Raw genomic sequence first — 21,694 nt, 5'->3', positions numbered from 1 at the left:
CGAAAACGTACACAAAGAACGGACAATATAGAGCCTCATCTGTAACGACACTGAACTCAGCAATCCCCAGAACACAGAAATTAGTCCGACTTGTTATTTCTTCTCCATTTCTCACCCCCTTTCGTCAGCTACCGCAAAGTACATAAATATATTAATAAAACACGTAATGACATTTAGAGGTGAATTTTATACAGGAAACTATTATCTTCTTAATGTCTCTTAATTCTTGTCCCTCCCCCCTTATTCACGAGTTGAGTTGAGTTGAGTTGGTGTTTTAAGTCCACTTTATGCACAGTAAGGCTAATCGGGACTGGACCTACAGTTTAAAGTGGGATCCGAACCACTTGTGCCTCCACCGGGTATCGAACCCGAGACCCCTTGATTACAAGACCGCGATGCTACCACTGCGCCATCGGGGAGGCCCTCCCCTTATTCACGAAAATCATTATTCAGAGCATTATTAAATTTGCAATCGCAATCGCAATCGAATTTTGAATGAAGGACAGTCGATATCTCGTCAGACGAGTGCGAGTACTCGTCGACGAGTTCTCGTCAGTTCGATGAAGGACCTCCTCTTCAACGTCGAGAGTGCGGCATGTCCGTGGAGCACCACAGTCGACCCTGTTAACTTTGAAGTTACCTGTTTCTCGCAGCCGTTGCTCTAATCGGGCAAACATGGTATGTGATGGAGTGACACGATGCGGAAAACGCTCTGCATACAGACGATGCGCAGCTCTACCATTACGTCCAGCTTCGCCGTAAATTAACAACATGTGTGTGTTCTCGGCAAACGTGTATTCAACCATACTGTACTGTCTTCCGCAACGACTGAATAACAACTGACGTGAAGGTCGAAGCACACCGAATTGTAAACAGAGGACGTTGGAAGCAGCACACATGATATCAGGTGACTGAAGACGCGGCCCTCCGTCAATGTGAGTTGCCTACCGTGAAGCGGGAGATGTGAAATTATGTGATCTTGTCATCTGTGTAGTACCAAAACGGTATGTTTCCGGACATGGGTTCCTTATCAAAACTTGACCTACTATGACTTCCTCCACAACCCCTAGAAGTGTGTAATAGGAATTCTGAATCACCCTGTACGTACATACATACATACATTTACACATATATAGCTATAGTGTGTGTTTGTGTGCGTGTACGTGTCTGCTCCTTCCCCCACCAATCTGCAGGAATTTCGTACCCTGTCCTCTAGTTTCGGTACAAGTGGAAAAAAGTTTTTCGATGCTAAAGTCTTTGTTACCAGTTAATTTGACACCTTATCCATGTTGTTAGTAGTGCACTGCAATGCAGGGCTGGTGCCATGAACACGTAAGTGTGTTCTAAAAGAGCATTTTGAAAACTTTACAGCACATTATTTTGTAGTTTTTATGGCATTATTGCATTTTTATAGAGTATCTAAAATGGGCTCAATAATAACAGCAGATAACAAGACAGCTACAGAAATACAGGAAAGGATAACAAGTGGAAATCCATGCTATTTTTCTTTGCAAAATATGTTTAAATCTAAGAACGTTAGTAGGAACACAAAAATTAAAATATATATACAACAATATTAAGACCCATAGCAATGTATGGTTCAGAAAGTTGGGTGATGTCGGTAAGAGAGGGAGATTGGTTGTTAAGGTGGGAAAGGAAAATGCTGAGAAGGACATTTGGAGCGGTAAGAGATAAAGAGGGATGGAGAATGAGAACAAATATGGAAGTACAGGAATTGTTTAATCAGCCAGATATTGTAGTGAAGATCAAACAGGGTAGAATACGATGGGCTGGGCATGTTCAGAGGATGGAGAAGCACGGGTTGTCAAGAAAATATTCAATGGAAAACCGGAAGGGAGAAGGAGAAGAGGTAGGCCCAGGAAAAGATGGATAGAGGACGTAGAAGAGGACCTAAGAAGATTAGGTTAAAGGATGGAGAAGAAATGCAGAGGATCGAGATGAATGGAGACAGGTAGTCAGGAAGGCCAAAGACCTACATGGACTGTAGCGCCGACCAGTAAGTAAGTATGTTAAAATCTAAGCCCTGTTTATCTTATCACTATATCTTTTCTTTGTTTTTGTTTAGCTGAATGAGATCACACCTTGGCTAGATGGTGGTCTCACCTATGGCACTACGAAAGCTTGGGCGGATGTTCTGAGGACATACAGCAATGGGACATTCGACAGGAATGGGCTTCTGGCTTACAGCTCGGATGGCCTCTACCCAGAATATAACACCGCTAGACTTCCAATGGCGAACCCTCCACCGCCTTTTAACCATGGAACATACATTAGAAGGCACTACACGGAGCGTGTTAGCAGGTTTTTCAGTAAGTATTGCAGCGCATACATACATACATACTACAGAGCATTCCCTGACATTCGCTACGAGACTCTGCGGCAAGCGGCACGGCGTCAGTTCTTGTCTTTCCCGGTGAACGGGGTCCGCCAGAGTCGTACGCTACAGTCTGTTTTTTACGCTCTCCCTGCCTTCGCTCTCTTTCCCATTCTGTTGACGTTGCAGTCTGACGCCAGTATAATCCTCCCTCGGAAGTTGTGTTGTGTCGTGTCCGTGTGTTGAAGATTGTGGCTTAATATGGCACCACAAAAGTTTACATTACAACAAAGGATTTATCTTGTCGAGTGTTACTTCGGAAAGAGGAATTGTGGAGAAGTGCGACGACGTTTTGCAACGAAATTTCCTGGTGTTCCCGTTCCACATAGGACCACTATATTAAACCTAGTAAAAAAGTTTAGAGTAACAGGGTCAGTTCTGAATAAAAGTGGAAAGAAAAACCCACGTGTACTTACAGAGGAAAAACTCGATGAGATAGGACAAAGGTCCTATCTATCCTCCTCGGAAATCTATCCGCCGCCTCTCACAAGAAACGGGTGTTTCAAAAACCACAGCATTTAGAGCCGCTAAAATTCTTGAATCTAAAAATAAAAAATAAAAAAATAAAAAATCTAAAAAGTAAAGTATACAAAGACAATCCGCACACCATCCGTGAGTTAAAAGAGAGTATTGTACGAGAAATCGGGAGAATCACAGTAGACGAACTTGCACGTGTAAATGCCAATTTCCTTCGGAGATGCCAGGAATGTGTTGCAGCAGAGATATCATTTTCAACACCTTCTGTAGTCAAGGTTAGTGCATAATATGACAACTGTAATTTTAATAGCCGACTCTAGCGACTGTCGCGGACCCCGTTCACCGGGAAATACAAGCACTGACCCCGGGCCGCTTGCTGCCGAGTCTCGTAGAGAATGTCAGGGAATGCTCTGTAGATGGAACACTTTCGCTCGAAAATACTCGATCGAGTCTCCCACGCTCGAGCGTGATATGTAGTGGAATGATTGACAATGTCCCTTATTTCAGACCCTAATAAGCAGCACTGTCAACCTAAAACTTATACATGGAAGGAGACTACTCTACGCAATTATAATTCTAAATAATAATTCCGTATATTATTATGTAAGGCTCAAATACAATATATATGAAAGTATGCAATATCTACAGACTGAAACGTAAAATGGATACACATGCTGACAGGGCTGCCTAAGCAATTACAAATATCGTGTCACAGTCAGTGATGTGCGTCTACGCGTAAACAACGATAGTCTACATTCTACACGTAGACTATTTTATACACGTAGATTACGTAATCTATGTAAACAACATGGCGAAAGGTGATAACTTTGCAAAGGGCGCCGTGGAATTAAAAGAAAATTATAATGCGTATCAGTTGCTGATGTGTGAGGAGAACTTTTCATACTCTTTTTTCCAAATTCGACAATTTTTCACATAGGAAGAAACCAAATATAGGCAATATTCTAGTGTTTTATGGGGAAAATACCACTCTTGCCTCACGACTGCCATCTGTTGTTGTTTTTTGCATACTATTTATCTTCTTCCATAGTTGATTATAGAAGAGAAGAGAAATGTTGTTGTAAGTAGGATTCTTTTCATTTCGTTAGGAACCAATATAGTTGAAAATGTCAATTTCCTTTCATGAAACCCTTAAAAATTAATTTTTATGTACTTTAGATTGTCTACGTAGTCTATGTAAACTACAACCTAATGCAATCTACGCGTAGATTACGTGTAGACAACTTATAGTCTACGGCACATCACTGGTCACAGTGCAACAAGTACGTGTACATCATTGTTCACTTACCGAAAAGGATAATCATATTCTGTGAAATAATAAAATGCAGTTATAACATTCAATCGAACATCATTTTAATGTGACAATAATCGTAGAAACAAAATATCAGCCTTGGTAGTTTCAGCCCATAATCATCTATTTCATTTTCACATATCTCGGTACGACATACAAAATTGCATTTTAACATGGAGGTGATGACTATGTTTACTTATTTTTTAATCTCACTTCGTATTTTACTTTACGATCCATACTTGAGGATCCATTACCATAGACAAATGACGGAAATACGTTTACTAATAGGGTTCGAGTGTATCAATTCTGCATGCCATCTAACGTTGCCATCGAACTATTTGCCACTGGAACGAAAAACACCCATTGCAGCACACTAAAGCTATACATACATACATATATACCATTGGGAAGACTCTTCTACTGGACCCACCAGATGAGTGAATATCTGGCACAACTATTTTCCATTATTTGTTTACGTTTCATATTTAATCCATTTTGTTGCTTTTTGTCCAATTAAATCTCTACATTTCTTTCCAGAACTTGGAAATCCACGAGGTAATGAAAACGCTTTCCTGTTAACCTTTGGCGTTCTGTGGTTTCGCTGGCACAACCACATCGCTCGGTATCTGCGTCGCACAAGGCCTGCCTGGAACGGGGAACGGGTTTTCAACGAGGCGAGGAAATGGGTGATTGCCACCCACCAGTACATCGTTGTCGACCAGTGGCTCCCCCTTTGGCTGGGCGAACCTTTGGAAGAATATGAAGGTAATGTACAGGGTACCAGTGAATTATAAAGTGCATATTGTCGAGATGTTTTAATGAGGTACTGAGTCAGAAACTTTGTTATCCAGATTCTATGAGGTACGATACCCCATATTATTGAATGGCCACCTCGATCTCCGGATCTAGCACCTTTTTCATTTTATTATAGTTGGTAGGGTACTTGGCTGTCTCGCAAGAGAAGGACATTTAATCATCAAAAATCAAATATTATTATTAATGTGTAAACAATCTTCATTTACATAATTATGTTCATGTGGTATGGTTGGACTGTAATTTTTCTAACTGCACTTAAAAATCTGTAGTTATCACAAAAGATTTAGTAAAATTACAAGCAACTGTAGAAGGGCGTTATTTGTGCCACAGCTTGTATGCTGGTGAATATTCTGTATTCGGAGACTAATTCTGAAAGTTACTTAGTTACAGTCATACAATTTTGCTAAAAAAGTAACTCAGTTACAATTGTGGGCGTAGACAGAAATTTTTGTGGGGATGCGGATCTGATCATTGATAAAATTTGAATAGTAGACATAATAATAATGCCTATGTTTGTTATTATACAATAATACCTATTAAACCAATTTTATTCCAAATGTATTATTATTATTATTATTATTATTATATACTTGGAGTAACTCCTGTACTCGATTCACCAGATAAGTGAATATCTAACACAACCGTTCTTTATTTTTTTTTGACGTTTCACACAGTTGGTGTACTGAAACCCATAGTTATTCTGTTTTATTAGGCAGAAAGTTTAGTTCTAAAAGTTAATGTTTCATGATATCTCACACCAAACTAGAATTTCTCGAATTTTGAAAACATTGAAACCAGTTATTCTTTGAATTAGATGATAGAATATGAAAACATATCCTAGTCTCGATCTAGTGGAATTTTTACTTTTGTGATTGTTTTTGAATAAAATTTTTTCAACAAGGAGTTTAGGAAAAGTTGCCTGTTAAAAAAAATCAATGTGCTGCTTTTAAATTACAGTACTGTGCAAATTAATGCGGACAAAGAGAAAAATATACATTTTTTTTAGTTTTTACACTCTTTATGTGAGATAATCGAATAAATACGTAACAGATTTATACTAGTAGTCTCAGCTAACTTTTTGATGCGTACTTGAGAATGTTTACAACAATTGCAAGGTTTGAAGCATTGTTGTTGGTGTTTCATTGTTGTCGTTGTGCAATGCCAATATTATTAACCAACAGACTTCTGTGAGAGCTTGGCTGTAGTAAACATGCTCCGTGTTCCTACGAGTTTTCATTATGGATATAACACCCAGAAAACATTCTAGAATTATTACACTGAGTGAGAACACATCCATGACTGTGCGGCAAATCGCTGAAGAGGCTGGTGTTGGGAAATCAGCGGTGTCAAAAATTATCAGAAACTACAGGGCAACTGGTAGTTTTTCCCCAAAGCGAAAAGGAAAATATGGTAGAAAACGCAAAACAACACCTAGAAGTGACACGTTACTGCTAAGAAACAGTAAAATTCTCCCATACAAAACAAGTGTGGACCTGCAACGTGATTTGCTTTCTGCTGGGATCAGTATTGATGCATCGACTGTTCGACGTCGCTTACTTGAAGTTGGACGAAAATCCAGGGAACCGGTTAAAAAGCAATTGTTGACAGCTAAAATGAAGACGAAATGCCTAAAATGGGCTAAGAAATACCAGAAATGGACAGTCGCTGATTGGAGGAAGGTAATATTCTCAGATGAGTCTCACTTTGAAGTGCATGGCTACAAAGCATCTGTTGTGCGACGAAGTCCAGGTGAACCTTTACGACCTGAACATTGCATTCAGACAGTCAAACACCTACCCAAGCAAATGTTTTGGGGATTCTTTACTTGGAGTGGACCTGGAGGGCTCGTACCAGTGGATGGAATGATGAATTCCGCAAAATACATTGACATATTGAGGCGCAGAATTGTCCCACTCATTCAAAATCCCACTAACGACGGACAAGAAATTCTTCAGCATGACCTTGCTCCTTGTCACACATCCAAGTCTGTACGTAAATTTGCTTCTGACAACAATTTAACGATTCTAGATTGGCCAGGGAATTCACCGGATATGAACCCCATAGAAAACTTATGGGGTATTGTGAAGAAACGTGTTGCAAAAATGGACTGTTCAACGAAGCAAAAGGTCATTACCAATGTGATTCATGTGTGGTTTCATGACAGTGATATCAAAGTTATGTGTTCAAATTTGGTTCAATCAATGCCAAACCGCATCAAGCAGCTAATAGCAGCCAAAAGAGGACATATTTCATATTAGTGTAAGTGTACGTTATGTACATCTCTCAGAAAGAGTAAAAAATGGAAAAAATATATATTTCTTATCTTTGTCCGCATTAATTTGCACAGTACTGTATGTTATTTGAAGGAATTTTGTACATTTATGTCTTTTTACAGGTTACAATCCATCTATTGATCCTCAAATAGACCAGTTTTTTCAGTCAGCTGCTATGAGATTTGGACATACACTTGTCCCTCCAGGTATAATTTTCACAGCATTAATTTTATTTTTGAGGGATGTTTAACAGGTTTACAGTTCTGTTGAAAAAAATTAAAAATTAAAAAAAACAAGGAAAAATTTGAGCAGTGTCTGATATCAGCAATACAAATGATGTAGCATGAATATATTCATACTATACGTTTCTTAGTCTTAGATCAAATAGTTCATTATATCGTTATTGTATTTTAAACTAGAGAGAGTTTCATGCAGTTTTTGAAACTTTAAAAGATTGGTTGTATTAAAAAAAACAGTATTTTATAAAATGTAGCAAAGCAATTGGAAAGCAACTGATTGAATAATAATAATAATAATAGGAAACATTACGTTAGGTAAGGTTTGTAGTGATAGGGTAGGGTACACGATTATAAATACATATGTACACAGTGAAAAATAATGTCAGTAATTTGCTTCTGTTGGTGCTGGTGTTAGCCATGGGAAATGGTTCACTAAACATGCCTAACATGGTAGAACACACATTCAGTGTTTTAGAGATTTTTTCTGAATTTGATTCAACCTCAACCTGTTTCGCCAGACATAAAAATAACGGAAGTAGCATGTGCTGCCATGAAGGAACATAAGACATAAATATGTGATTATCTGCTTGCATAACATTAAGATAGTAGATTAATTGATTGATTGAGTTTGTGTTTTAAGTCCACTTTATGCACAGTAAGGCTATTAAGATGGTAGAAAGAGGTTAAATAATTTTCATGTAAGAAGAATTCTTTTGTTGCCCACACTAATTACAATTTTCTTTTGCATAACAGGTGTTTATTTACGAGATTACGGGCGAAATAACTGCAGTTTAAACGCCAACTCATCCAGGTTTTCTGAGTGGAGCAATTCATCAGTTCGAACGTGTAACATCTTTTGGAGACCTCAGGTATAGAAGAGTAAACGACTGTCTATCATATATAATATTATTGATATGCAAAACAGTAAACACACACAAGAATGCTTGAAGGAACATTAGTTTGTGTGAAAATATTGGATATGGAAATTATAACAATTGGCCTATACCAATAAATAAAAGGCTGAATACATGTTGCAAATTAAACCAAGTTATCTGTTCGGAATGATTATTGTATTATTGTTCCTATTCATGCTTAAGAATTTGGTGTATCTTAGACATCATGCACATTTAGAACACTCGGAACTTTTAGGTTTGCATCATCCACACACATACAGAGACGTTGATTAAGCTCATATAATTTATTGAATTAATTATTAATATTTAATTAAAATTATTCATTCCAATGCCTTACGTTAATGATACCTGACAGAGATTACAATATTTCTTGTCGGCTGTGTTGAAAATTAGCGATCAAAGAAAAACTGTAGATACATACCTTTTTAGAAGTAAGTTGTACATATATAATTATAATTCTGCATGTTTTTAAGGATTGTTATTGATAGTGGGAATTCTAATAACTGAAAATACTGTTGGTTTTTCGATATGAACAATTTGTTTAAAAAGTATATGACGGAAATTTTGGAAATTTGATTTCTTATGTTACATATTTCTTACTATTTGAATGGTTTCAGCACATACTTTTGGATTTCTTAACACATATATATGTACATTTTTCGTACATAATTAACTGGGCTGAAGTTACAAATTTTTGCCAATTTATTAGTTTTGTGTGTGACATCAATTATTACGAAATGTTTGAATTTTGAAGGACATCATCGGAATAGGAAGAACTGATGGAGGTAGTGGTAGAACAGACATTGATCATTTGCTGATGGGAATGGCGTTGCAATTGGCCGAAAGAGAAGATACAGAAATAGTAGAGGATCTTAGAGGTGAGTGCCCCCTCACCAGTGTTTGGAATTAACTAGTAACTTGTAATACAGTTACACGAAATTGAATCGCAAAGTTAAAGTTACATGAAAATGAATCATTTTTCTCTTGAAATTCTAGCTCGTTTTCATGTGTCACATGCCTAACTTTAGATTAAAAACTGAATCCAAGATGGCGGACTTCAAGATGTCTGCCATGTTGGTCACACATACATGGTGTGTTTCAGTATAAGTTATGGTATTGTAATTTTTAATTTGTAATTCTTCTATTTCAACGTAAATTGGTCTTCTTAGTATGTTTTATCATGTAGTATACTTATTTAATTTTGTTATTGTGTATATGCTATTTATATATTGTAATATACTGCTCTATAAGGCTTGTTAGCTGTTTTTCAGCAGTATAATATAATAATTAATTAAATAAATAATACTCCATCTGGTTTCCCCTTCCCTGTGCCATACATTGGTGGTATGTTGTATTTGTGGTTCACCATTCGTATTTGTTTTAAATGGGTGTTTCTATATTTATGGATCATCCTGTATTTTTTTAAAAGATAAAGTCACAAAGTTACCTATCTTAATAACACTGTAATGTATCATGCTACGGTCAGTATTTCCGTAGAAAAGGCACTTTTCGAGGGAATTTCTGTGTACAAGAGAATTTATTTTCCACACAGGTCGGGTGTTCGGACCTTTAGAATTTTCTCGGCGTGACTTGATGGCTATTAACATCCAAAGAGGGCGCGACCACGGTCTTCCAGATTTCAACACAGCCAGGGAGGCGTACAATCTAAGAAGATACGAAAGTTTCGATGACTTCAGGATCATCAATGAGGTATGGCGGACACAAGTATGAAATATGTATGCGAGGAATGTCCAATAATTAAGGACCTTGATTTTTTTGTAAATGCGATAACACAGAAGAATGTTAATTGTTGCGAAAAGGTGTTTATGCATGTACAGTGACATATTCTAAACACATTTTTCATGCTTTTGAAATCGTGAATTTGGCATAAAATGCAAATGTTTGGGCTTTTCCTCTAATTTCAAATAATTTTGCGCTCAAAAACAGAAAAACACAGCGAAAATCCGACATTCTTTTGTTTTAATCTTAAAAAATAAAGCAAGCTTTATTTATTTTATAATACACGGTGTACTCTTCTTAATTGGAACTTGGATGATTCGAATTACTCGGCAATTCCCACAGAAGTTTATCTCCCTTGGAATTATCTTTAATAATACATGTTTTTGTTAAAACGAAAAGAGGCCGCGGTGGCTCAGTCGGTAACGCGTCTGACTACCATGCTAAAGGTCCCGGGTTCGATCCCCGGCCGGTTCAAATCCGGGAACTTTTCTAACGGTGGAAGCGGCCCCGGCGCCTACCCAGCGTCGAATAACATGGGTACCTGGGGGAAACCCTGGGGGGTAAAGGCGGTCAGGGGCGTGATGCTGATCACATCACCCCCACTCACGACCGGATCAAGAAAGTGTGGGGCGTTACTCCCACACCCCCTATACGCCTTCATGGCGTGGTGCTATGCACAGGGGAACACTTTACTTTTTTACTTTACTTTGTTAAAACGAATTTTTTCGTGTCCCTTTGATGTTCGAATTAAAAAGAGTCCAGTATATTACAGCTCCGTTATTTATTTCTTCTACTACTTTTCCAATAGCTGTTATTATTGTACAGTGGACTATTTTTAATTTGAACTTGAATAATTCGAATTACTCGATAATTCGAACAGAAGTATCCTCAAACCATTGTTTATGTTTGTTCGAATTTAAGATAATTCGAATTTATTTTGTGGCCCCTTGACATTCAAATTGAAAAGAGTCCACTTCATTATATTTATAACTAATGGGACGTGGAGTTAGTTATTTGCTTTGAAAAGACTTAGTACTGCAATATGTGTAATTCATTTGTGCCTGTGTTCTTCTTCTCCAGACTTTGCGACAAAGATTGAGACAGTTGTATGATGGAAATATCAACAACGTTGACGTGTGGGTAGGAGGGCTGCTAGAAACCGATAGAGGGCCTGGTGAGCTGTTCCGGGCTGTAATCAAAGACCAATTTAAACGTATTAGAGACGGCGACAGGTTCTGGTTTAATAATACGAGAAACAAGTAAGTGTTGTTCACTTCTTTGAAACTTCATATACTGTGTCCCGGGAATCTGTGAAGCAAGCGAACCGAAACAAGTCTCTGCGCAAGAAGTGAGTCGCGAAGACTCGATCAATAAACACGTGAGAGGGGAAAACGCGGCTGCAGCTACCAGCCGTTTGCAGCAGCGTTCACTGCTAGCTCCGCCCACTCACTTTCTCCCCATCTCTACCGTTATGTTGCTCCACAGACTTCTGGGACGGTATAGTCATAAATATTAGGTTTACCTTTGTGGATAAAGCCGGCTTCAAACGGAAGCATTTTGCTTTGACATTTTTGCTAGCATAAATGCTATGTAAATGCTTCCAAAAATCTTATAGCAGATTGTACTTTACACGGAAGCATTTCATGTAAATTTTCGGCTAGCTTTTACGATTACAATGTATAATATATACAGCATGAAAGGCACGTCGAGTTACACCACCAATGCTGACTGCACGGCGTTTACAATCGAAACAACTAAAATATTCTTCCATACGCGTACAGTAAACGTTGTAAAGTATGTATTTAAGCAGCGCCATTGTTTTGTATCTAATAACGTTTTATACGAAACGTTATTCCTCTCGGTTCAATAGTTATTGGCTTTTAAATATGTGAAGTGATAAATCGTTTACATCTCACGCGGCCGCCATTACTCGTGACCTAGAGGTCGCTTCTGATTGGTTATGCTACGAAAAATGCTACGGAAATAGAACGGGTTCTATCCTTGAGAAATGTTATGAAATGTGCCATGGCATCTGAAATACCATAAGATTTACACGGTAACATTTTGGTTATGGCATAAATGTTAAGAAAAATGTTAAGGTAAATGCTTTCGTCTACAGCGGACCTAAGAATGAGGAACTTCGATTGCACCATAACTTGTTGACAACTTAACTTGGTAGTGGCGTAAGAGCAGTGTTGCCAAACGTCATCTTAAAAATGTCCACCGTTCGCATTCAAATTTTTAACCATAAACAAGCGAACATCAAGAGGACACTAATTTTTTTTTAATAAATTGTAAACTAGAAGAATTCCAGAATGCAATCATTACGTACAGACAATAAAATTTAAAGACGCTGAGTGTTGTTATTATTTAGATTGCAAATATAAATATATTGAAGTTATAAAATATAGACCCATTCATCTGAAAAGTAATGCAGAATAAAATAAATTTCCATTAGGTCGTTCAGGCTAGAGTAGAACAGAGAGAAGCATTTTCCAACATATGTTCAATGTGTACTTATATTGTATATTATGATGGAATCGATTCAATAACCTTTCCTTTTCTTTAGATTGTTTACTGACGCTGAAATATCAAGAATAAAGGAACTGACCATCTACGATATAATTATGTCAATTACCAAAATGAATAAAGATGATATACAGGACAACCCATTCATAGCTCCTCATGACCGTAAGTAATAAAGTCTTTGCATTTCTAAATCCTGGTTTTGAACGGGGTATAGCTATTGTCTTCCGCAATATTTACTGTTAACAGCATCTTTTCCGAAAAATATCGTTGAGAGATCATACTTATTGTGTGAGTATTCAAATGGAGTTATACAAGGGTTGGATAAAAAGTAATGGCAACACTGGTATAATTGGTACTTGACTGTATTGGCAGAGGAGCACGTGTTACATTCCTTCAAAGTAATCGCCCCTCATCTCTACGACCTTCTGTCACACGTATGGAAGGCGTCGTACACCATCAGCGCGTCCATCTCTGTCGATGTCCCGCAGTGACCGCCCTATAGCACTTATGATGGCTTCGCGCGTGTAGTAGTGCTTCCCGCCCAGTGGTTCCTTCATTTTGACAAAACGGTCGTAATCACACGGTCTCATACCGGTGAATACGGCGGATGTTCCAGTACCACCCACTACCAGTTATGCAGGAGCGCCGTCACATTGTTCGCAGTGTGACACCTTGCATTGTCAAGCAGGATGATGGGACACCGTGCCGTCGCTTCCTTCTTAATGCGAGACGAAGGTGGTGTTGCAAGAAGGTGCAGAAGTAGGCTGCGTTGACCGTCTGCCTGAGAGACGTTGTTCTTCTTGCCTAAACATCTTGTTAGGGCGCTTGCACTCTCGTCCTCTGCTTCAGAGCACTGCTGATTTTGACTGAATAACGTACAATCGCTCCCACTCACTATACTTTCTCGTCTGACATTCCTTTATCAGCCACGAAACGCTTGTGGCGCTGTGACTCACCCCTTTCACGGGACAGCAGTGTTGCCATTACTTTTTATCCAACCCTTGTATATAAAATATAACAATAGACAGGGTTTCAAATAAATATATGAAAGAGAACAACCAAATATGAATTACTTAAATTAATTTAAATAAAGTCCAATAAACTAACAATATATACAAATTTCTCTTGGATTTTGCTGTAAAATATGTCATCTTGAATTTCATAGTTTCAATGAATTCAGCAGTTTAGAGCACTAAAATTGAAACTTTTTAATGAACTGTTGATTATTGTTCAATAAATTTTTGATTTGTCAATTAGTTGTCTTTCACTGCACGGATGACGAAGTGAAACTATAATGACTCTGTTTATAACTTTCTAACAATAGTTTGGCACATTCACGATTGTGTGATTACATCTCTTGAGACAACTCGTGCAGGAATCGGACTTGAGTAGAGTGAGATTGTTTTCGTAACATCTCTGGGTGTTCTGCATTTGCATCTTGGGAGCGAGTCAAAAGGTCCGAAGCCTCCAATCAAGAAGCGAGCCGCTGACGTCATCTCAACCCAGCACCTATCGCTAACTCTCCCGCTCACGCTCTACACTGTTGGTAGGCTCGCTTGCTGGACTCGCACAGGAAGCTGGAGATGTTTTGAAAGTAATCGGACTATACCGCTCGTGCCATTGGGACCCCTTATCGCTGCTCATCATGATCAATGACATTATGAAAACCTTGGGGTCACCGTTGCTAACAATACATCACATGAGCGATGAGAGTGTCCATCTCCTTTTTTTCTTTTAATTCGGGTTTGCAGATTTCATACGATTAATACAATACAATACAGCGTAGTATTGATATCATTTTATTACAACTCTTACCTATCTCATCCACTGACTGCAAATCTTTGAAAGTTAGCGTGGGAAAACTTTAGCCAGGGTTAGGTTTTGGATACCTACATTGTTTCGAATTTGGGAGAAATTCTCCAAAAACTGTTTATCATCTTCTGGAACTCTCTCTATGTACATTTGAACATATATGAACTCAATAACTGAGAATGTGAGTTGATTAAGTGATAGAACATGTAAAGTCAGTCTGATCTTGTCAAACTTACTGAAGTTTTCATTTGTTGTTCAGAAGCAGTTGTTATCTTAAGCATTATGCTGTTACTAACTTCTGAATGTTATTTCTTTAAATTATCATCATTAATATAAAACTTTTCTTCTTTCTAATATATAATACTCGCATTAACAACACTGATTTCAACTGATTTCGGCCGATCCTTTCAACTTCCGTCCACGTTAAAACACACGATACACTTAGTGAAATGTGTTGAATTCAATATCTGAATAAGATACACTCATGCGACCATCAACATATGTACTAAATTGTATATTTTTTAACGGACAACACTAGGTGTTTTATAACTTCCTTAAATCGTTTCTCGTGCCAGTTCATAAACTATGTATATTATATATAGCACTTGTTGAAATAATCTTCACCTACTCTTCTGCTCTGAAAGTGGAATTTCGGAAAAGATCTTCACTTTCAGGTTTGAATTGCACTAGAACAACCATGTAAGTGACTATAGTACCCAACATCTGAAAAGAGAAAAAACCGTATAAAACGCGTGAAATATTTTCTTTATGTTTTTGGAGAAAACATGAATTTGATCAAAATCTAGGCAGTAAGGCTATTTTCATTACGTCTACATGGAGTTACATAAATATGAGGCATTACGACTACGTATTTATTTTTTTAGCTCTAGGCCGTTTACGTATGTTGTGGTACGCGAACATACAAAAAAGTCTGAATAACCGAAAGGATTGTATGAGTTGTTTGCAGTGGCGGCGATTAGGGGGACCCTGGTGTGCAGTTGCCCCCCCCCCCACACACACAACCTTTTTGACACATTTACTCCCGCACTATGCTAAATCTTATCTACCAATGGAAAATAAACTGTCCTTGCCTCCAGCAGTTTTGGCACTTTGCACCCCCCAGTTTTGGAACCAAATAGCCGCCACTGGTTGTTTGATTACTAAAACAATAAGGGAATGTTAAAAATAGCCGTTAAATTGAAATGACAAGTGGTACGTAAATAAAATTAAACAAAACTTTTTAAAATTAAAAAACACATATAAGTTACACTACAATTATGAATTGGTTTTGGTTCTTTTTTGGACATCGTTTAGTTAGATTTATCAAAATTTGGTTGTGGTAAGCAAAATACACCGTGTCCATAAATATACTGTCATACTGTAAAGCGCTTTGGATAATCGTATTTAAATGAAATTGGTGACATTTGAAAGAAAAACTCAAATATTTTTGTGCATGTCAACAATGGACACCAATATCAGCAATGGACAACAATGAACGAGATCAAACATAGAAACTGAAATAAATTCACTTCTGACAACAATGGACGATGCGGGTTCATTGTTGGATATTTAGCAGGAAGGCAGGTTACATGTGAATGTTTTCCTTTAAAATTGTGTTGTTATTACAGAAGATTTAAGAACGTAGTTGGTGTGTTTTAGAATATCATTACACTCAGAGTTTGGTGAACGTGGATCGTGGCTGCATATGTCATCAAAGGAAAGGCCATAGACTTGACGGTCTGCGACTTTTTTTTTATGGGATTACATAAAAGATTGTGTCTATGTACCCCCATTGCCTCAAAACCTGCAAGAACTGCAAATTCGCATCACTTCTGCAATCCAGTCCATCCCTGTGGATATGTTGGAGCGTGTGTGGCATGAATGGAAATATCACCTTTATGTCTGCAGGGCCACTCGTGGGGGCCACATTCAATGTCTATGAGTTGTAAAATAAAATATTTGAGTTTTTCTTTCAAATGTCACCAATTTAATTTAAATACGATTATCCAAAGCGACGTAATACTACTTTAAATTATGACAGTATATTTATGGACACGCTGTACTATATATTAGGATAAATAAGTAAAACTTACTCAAACCTTATCGCGCTGGTATTTGCCATTTTCTCTAAAAATAAATGCATGGTCAACACCACCAACGTTTGGTTCTACTGAGAAACCAAATCTGTGTACGTACACAGTATGTATCTCATGACATCGAGAAATGTAATAGATCTTTGTCCTTTGTTGAACTTCAAGTTCAATCATCAACTCGTGATTTAACCGTTTCTGATTTAGAAGCTCTTTAGTTTTCATACTTTGATGCTTTATTAAAGGTGTATTCAGATCTGAATATCCACTCAACAATTTATACATTCAATAATTTAATTAAATTTAAATGAAGAAATAATAAGTTAAGAGAAATTCATAATTTTGAAGAAATGCTACGAATTATTCAACAAGAGAGCAAGATTCCTATTCTTTTGGGCGAGTTGTGCATTGAAATCCATATATTTTTCAACTATCAGTGATTACTGTTTCATCGTGAAAGGAATCGCATGTTTTTTAAAATTTTTTTAGAAACCTGTATCATATATATAAAAAATAATGTATATATACGTACTGAAGTAAGAAGAGTCATATTGACCGTGACAAATCCTCCTATTGTTATGCGTGGTTTAATTGTTGTCACAGTTTGGGCTAGCATTTGCATCTGAAATAAAGAAATAATTATGTATTTCGCATTAATTTTCAGGGATTACACAATTTTCAAAGTTTTGTTTATTTACAGTCTACTTTTAGATATAACTTATAAGGACTGTTATGCTAGGATTTTTTTACGTTATTCATGTACCTTTGATATGCTTGGATGTACGTTTCTTTTGCATTTCGACATACTATTTATTGAATGAATTAGTATGTACAGTAACCGGCAATAAAAATGGGACACCTAGATCCTGAAATACTCGCTTCCCCGCAATGCGTTATGTGTGTTGCCTAACTTTCAGGCTATAGCGAGACTTCTTATTGACGTTTGAAGATGGTTCATCGTCGTAGAGTCAGGCAACACACACAGCGCAGGGAAGCGTGTATTTCAAGATCTAGCCGTCTCACTTTTTTGACGGTGACTGTACATTACATCTAACTTGACACTATATACACGGCATGCGATCACACAGGTAGCATAGTAACTAATACTGTCGACTTGTAATCAAGCGGCTCTGGGTTAGATTCCCGATGGGAAATCCTTTTAAAATGGACGTCTAGTCACGATTAGCCTATTCAAGCATAAAGTTGACTTAAAGAAACTTTGGCACACGCAGAACAATTTCCCTTGCTTGTTGTCAGGTACATATCTTGAATAGAACACTTGTGTGAAAATCGGTAAATTCGTTTCTCTCCAGAAGTTATTTATCTTCCATAACATTGAATTCGTTTCTACGTTACTAGCGTACGTTTTAATCTAGAAAAAGTTCAGATAAGTTATTTTCTCGGTAATTAAACTAGCTTTCAAAATCAAATGAAGAAGAAAAAATACCTCATGCTTTTCGTCACAACTCATGTGGGTAATTGGAATCGAGAGAACTGCCTTTGAAAAATTGTCTGCCTGTAAGAAGAAGAAGAAGAAAAAAAATCAGAAAACATTTTCTTAAAATGTGTAATTTTATGATAGCCATAAACACACTACAATATTAAAAATTTAAGTTTGTTTCTTAATTTTTACTTGGAATAATGTGCGACGCATGATACCGTTTTTATAAATTAGATTTTAATATTACCACTTTACATATCCAAACAAGTTGAATACATACAGCTTGGCAGATTATGTTATTTTTTCAAAATTCAAACTTTCATTGAAGCTATTCGAAGAAGTAGAAAAGTTTGAAAAGTAAGGAAGAACATGAAACTAGATAAAGTTGTGGTTCAAATGAAATTTTCGTAACTGACCGTTGCAATTTCTTAATTGCCAAGTACAATTGGAACTCCTAATTATATTTCTTCACTATAATTATATTTCATTGATTGATTGATTGAGTTGGTGTGTCAAGTCCACTTTATGTTCAGTAAGGCTAATCGGGACTGAACCTACAGTTGAAAGTGGGATCCGAACCACCATGTGCCTCCACCGGGTATCGAACCCGGGAGCCCTCGAATACAAGGCAATGACGCTACCAATGCGTCATCGGTGAGGTCCCTCAAGAATTATGCTTCACGTCAAATATATGAACTGGAGAAATTGTCTTCATACATATATTTAATTGCATAAAAAATTTCGTTGTCATAACCTGAAATGCAATTATATACATACTAGTACTCACCGCGTTATTAACAGATTCTGCAGAATGAGCGGAGAAGAAATATATACCTAACCATGACATTGATGCATAAAATGAACCAATAGAAAGTGAATATTTTCCATGAAGAAATGCGATTATAGCATAATAAGAACCGGCAACTGACACAAACATAACCGCCAGCGCACGATCAAGGAATGGCCACATGAATATGTTACCAGAATTGTAAGCTAAGTCTGTAAGATTTATATATAAATTACGCATATCTGTAGTTGTTATTTGACCTTCATATACATGGAGTGAATTTTGAAGATCTCTCGACATGTGTTCGAATGCTAATGTCACGAACAAACAAACACATATCATTATCCCGTCTGGTAACATGTCAATGCAAGATGAAAGCCCAACTACACAGGATACCCAAAAGCTAGTAAACTGCGTGAAGTATGCACATGTAACGCAAATCCCTGCTACTACATATGTACAAAAACAAATATAGAATATTGAAATTTTATGTTTTGTGTTGATGGAAACCTTGAAGATGTTCTTAAACTCTTGTTGGAAACAAAACCATTCATGACAATACAATGGAAACTTCCTGCAACTTAGCCACCAACTGAATATTCCAATAGCTCTCAGTGAAAACACACACATCGTGAGATGTTGGAGGATGTTGTGGGAAAAGAAGGCTTTACGAAATGAAGTTTTTGTTGCGTTAAAGTTAACTCCGTTAACAATTACGGAAACTATTATGCAGTAAATCATAATTAAGGAGAACCATTTTGATACAACTTGTTCTCCACGGACAAAGTAGATAGGAAGACATCCCAGTGCCCGTCCAAAAAGCAGAAGTGGCTTAATTCCAGACAGAAAAACACTTTCAGATTCCAAACCCTTAAGATCTGATTTAACCGGATTAATTGAATCCATAATAGAGCAAATTTTGCTCTTGAGAGAAGCTGCCATCTTCAATTTTTAAAAACTAAGTCTTGATGTGGTAAAATTAACGAGTATACTACTTTTAATGCAGTAACATACTGTTTGGCATTCCTCTTACAAACATCATTCCATTGGGTTGGAAATTGTCAATTATTGATCATGTCTTGTTTTTATGTAAGATGAATGTAAACTCTCTCTCAAAAATCGTTAAAGTCAATGTTTAATTTTGGGAGGCTGTTACAGAACTTGACAAAATAAAGACTTTAATCCAATGATTGAATTCTAATTTCTAAAGTGGTTGGAGTAATTCGAGCCTAAAGAATTGATTGCGTGGTTAATTTAGTTTTCTTTTTACTTCGCTTTTCTGACACCTTTGGCTAATCGCGAAGATGAGGATGAATGCTGATATGGTGAAGGGGCATTCACGAAGGACACGCATGCCAGGCAGACATTCGAACACAGAACCCCTGGCATCGTATCGCGCTGTTCTAACTACTCCGCTACGGAGGTCGGCGAAACTTTATTTTATAATACCCAAAGTAACTTGAGCGAAACCTATTTACTCAAATAAAATTTTACATAATTTTAATTCGAATACACCATTGTAGCATTATTTTCCTGTAGTTTACGGTTATTATAAGCATAAGAAAACAGTATTAAATAATGAAAATGGTAACATAGATCCAGTATGGAGTTTTCTTTTTCACAAATGGAATAGGCCACCATCTTTAAAATTTAATGTAACAGAAAACATCAAGAGACTTTGTGAAAACAATGATGACTTTGAATTACCTGATGATATTTAGGATTCATAATTTTAAATAAAAAAATAATGTGATCAATTTTTTTTAATCTGAAATAAAAATAAAACAGACTGCTTCTTTTCACAGTTAAGTTGCTATATTACAACAATGTAACATTGACAACATCCGTTATATAACGGATTCTTTTTGTTTAAAAAATTGCTAACCATTGTTATAACTGTATCTTTAGTCAAAATGAAAATAAATGTCTGATGAAGGGAGCGTGTGTTCGCCTGAAGAACTGTTTTCTTATGCTTGTAATAACCGTAAACTACGGAAAATAATTCTACAATGCAAGCAATTCGTACATACAAGAAAAAAACATTGTAGCAACTTAGCATTGATTGATTTAAATTTTTTGGGTCCGCCGGCACGTATGGTCTTTTGTATACGGGGAAAATCCCCTTATTGAAATCTCTTACCGTAAAATTTAAAAAGGGATGCAAACAGCCCTTTGAGAAAGGTTGAACATGCAAGTTGTAAATGGACGTGCATTATGCATAGGACAAACACAACACAATTATAAAGGTAGGGATAGTCTAAAGTTTACCTCAGAAGCCGTGTAAAAGGCCTGCTCTTCTCAAATGCTAAAAACATAGATGACAAATCATTGGGAAGGTTAAAACCCTGTCTGATGTAATTAAAATCGGCACCCTCGGGATGAATATACCAAGCACTTGAAAGAACCTACTATTGTAAGTACTTACGGCGTTATTAACAGCTTCTGCAGAACGAGTGGTGAAGAAGTACAGAATTAACCAGGATGCAGCACCATAAACCGCACTAAAAGCACTAACATATTCTCCACGGATCAATGCAATAATTGCAGAATGAATACTGATAAGTGACAATAACATGACATTCAACATGCGTTCAAGGAACGTCAACATGAATACATTACCAGAAGCATAAGTCAAATCAGTAAGCTCTATAAATAGATTTCGCATTTTCGTTGTTGAGAGTTCTACCTTATCTGCAGAGAGTGTTTTTTGAAGATCTTTGGACATGCATTCTAACACCAATGCTATGAAGGAAGCGAAATATATCAATATCCCGTCCGGTAGTACGTCAATGCATGTTGAAATGCCAGTAATGCAGGATTCCCAAAAGCTAGTAAACTGCAAAAAGTACACGGCTGTGTTGCAAGTTGAAAA

The 21,694-nt window shown here is 37.0% G+C and overlaps 1 protein-coding gene across 1 annotated transcript in view; it reads left to right on the top strand.

The window, feature by feature from the left end:
• Nucleotides 1-21,694, top strand: part of LOC146002892 (dual oxidase 2-like) — a 108,791-nt gene that overhangs the window by 41,425 nt on the left and 45,672 nt on the right. Inside the window, exons 6-13 of the mRNA XM_083140975.1 lie at nt 2,087-2,330; nt 4,719-4,946; nt 7,393-7,476; nt 8,263-8,378; nt 9,178-9,301; nt 9,976-10,133; nt 11,244-11,422; nt 12,733-12,854. Coding sequence (XP_082997101.1) covers nt 2,087-2,330; nt 4,719-4,946; nt 7,393-7,476; nt 8,263-8,378; nt 9,178-9,301; nt 9,976-10,133; nt 11,244-11,422; nt 12,733-12,854 — 1,255 coding nt within the window. The remainder of the gene's footprint in view (nt 1-2,086; nt 2,331-4,718; nt 4,947-7,392; nt 7,477-8,262; nt 8,379-9,177; nt 9,302-9,975; nt 10,134-11,243; nt 11,423-12,732; nt 12,855-21,694) is intronic.

The sequence above is a fragment of the Lepisma saccharinum genome, chromosome 19, assembly GCF_977018435.1.
Source record: "Lepisma saccharinum chromosome 19, izLepSacc3.1, whole genome shotgun sequence".
NCBI classification, from domain to species: domain Eukaryota; kingdom Metazoa; phylum Arthropoda; class Insecta; order Zygentoma; family Lepismatidae; genus Lepisma; species Lepisma saccharinum.
This window is presented reverse-complemented; position numbering and strand designations above follow the sequence as displayed.